General features: G+C 33.8%; 1 protein-coding gene across 1 annotated transcript in view; it reads left to right on the top strand.

The window, feature by feature from the left end:
• LOC106477277 overlaps nucleotides 1-917 on the top strand; it is a gene marked incomplete at its 3' end in the record, with an annotated part of 6810 nt that overhangs the window by 4505 nt on the left and 1388 nt on the right. The window contains exon 2 of the mRNA XM_013937866.1: nucleotides 265-528. Within this exon, the coding sequence (XP_013793320.1) occupies nucleotides 265-528 (264 nt within the window). The remainder of the gene's footprint in view (nucleotides 1-264; nucleotides 529-917) is intronic.

The raw sequence follows: 917 nt of genomic DNA, 5'->3' as shown, positions 1-917 counted from the left end.
TGACAGTATCAGTGTATGTTACAGAGCTATTTTTAAAACTAATGACAGTATCAGGTTGTTATCATACTCATAGTGGACTGGAACTAGTACCTGTAGGAGTTAGTAAACGTTTGATGTTTCTGTAAGCATTAAAATACTAAATAATGTTTTCTTGAGTGTAAGAATAAGTAAATAATATATTATATAAAGATTCTAGCAATTCAGAAGTGAAAAGAAGCTTGTTTTGAAGTGTAGTCTCTGTTGACTTTTAATTGTAATCTTCAGGAGATAACCAGATATACTGGGGGATTCAACTGGACCAGGATCTGTTAGAAACTATTATCACCCTCTATCCTGAGTGGTTTAGAGACTATAACCTGAACTTGACCACAATGGCAGATTGGAATGCCAATAACACTAATGGAATAGGAGGAAGCGGGAGCAGAAACACAGTGATTCCTTTGTCGCAGTCTCGTGACTCTGTCTCTTCACGAAAAGCTGAGGTAGATGAAGATTCTCTTCAGAAATCCATGGAGAAAAACAAAGAATGTAAGCTTTCCTCAAACATAGATGTAATGTTTGTGAAACCCACAGAACAAATCAGTATTTGATGTTTTGTTTAAGAGATATGATGCACAAGAAGCAAATTTGTCGTAGAGTGTAATAAATGGAGTGCCTAATTCTAATAGATACTTAATTGAGCTAACATCATGGATAATTTTTTCTTCTAACACAGAAGTTTTTAGAAATTGGACTCTCCTTATGTTGAAATATGATGTACTGTTTTTTTTTACATGTATATACTTCTTTTGTTTAAAAATAGCTCTGTAATATACATAACAATACTACATTATGAGAAGTACTAGTGCTAGTCCACTGTGAGTATGATAACAATACTACATTATGAAGGTACTAGTCCCAGTCCACTAGGAGTATGA

Source organism: Limulus polyphemus, unplaced genomic scaffold, assembly GCF_000517525.1.
Source record: "Limulus polyphemus unplaced genomic scaffold, Limulus_polyphemus-2.1.2 Scaffold13863, whole genome shotgun sequence".
NCBI lineage: Eukaryota > Metazoa > Arthropoda > Merostomata > Xiphosura > Limulidae > Limulus > Limulus polyphemus.
Note: the sequence above shows the minus strand (reverse complement) of the source record. Positions and strands in the feature narration are given on the sequence as shown.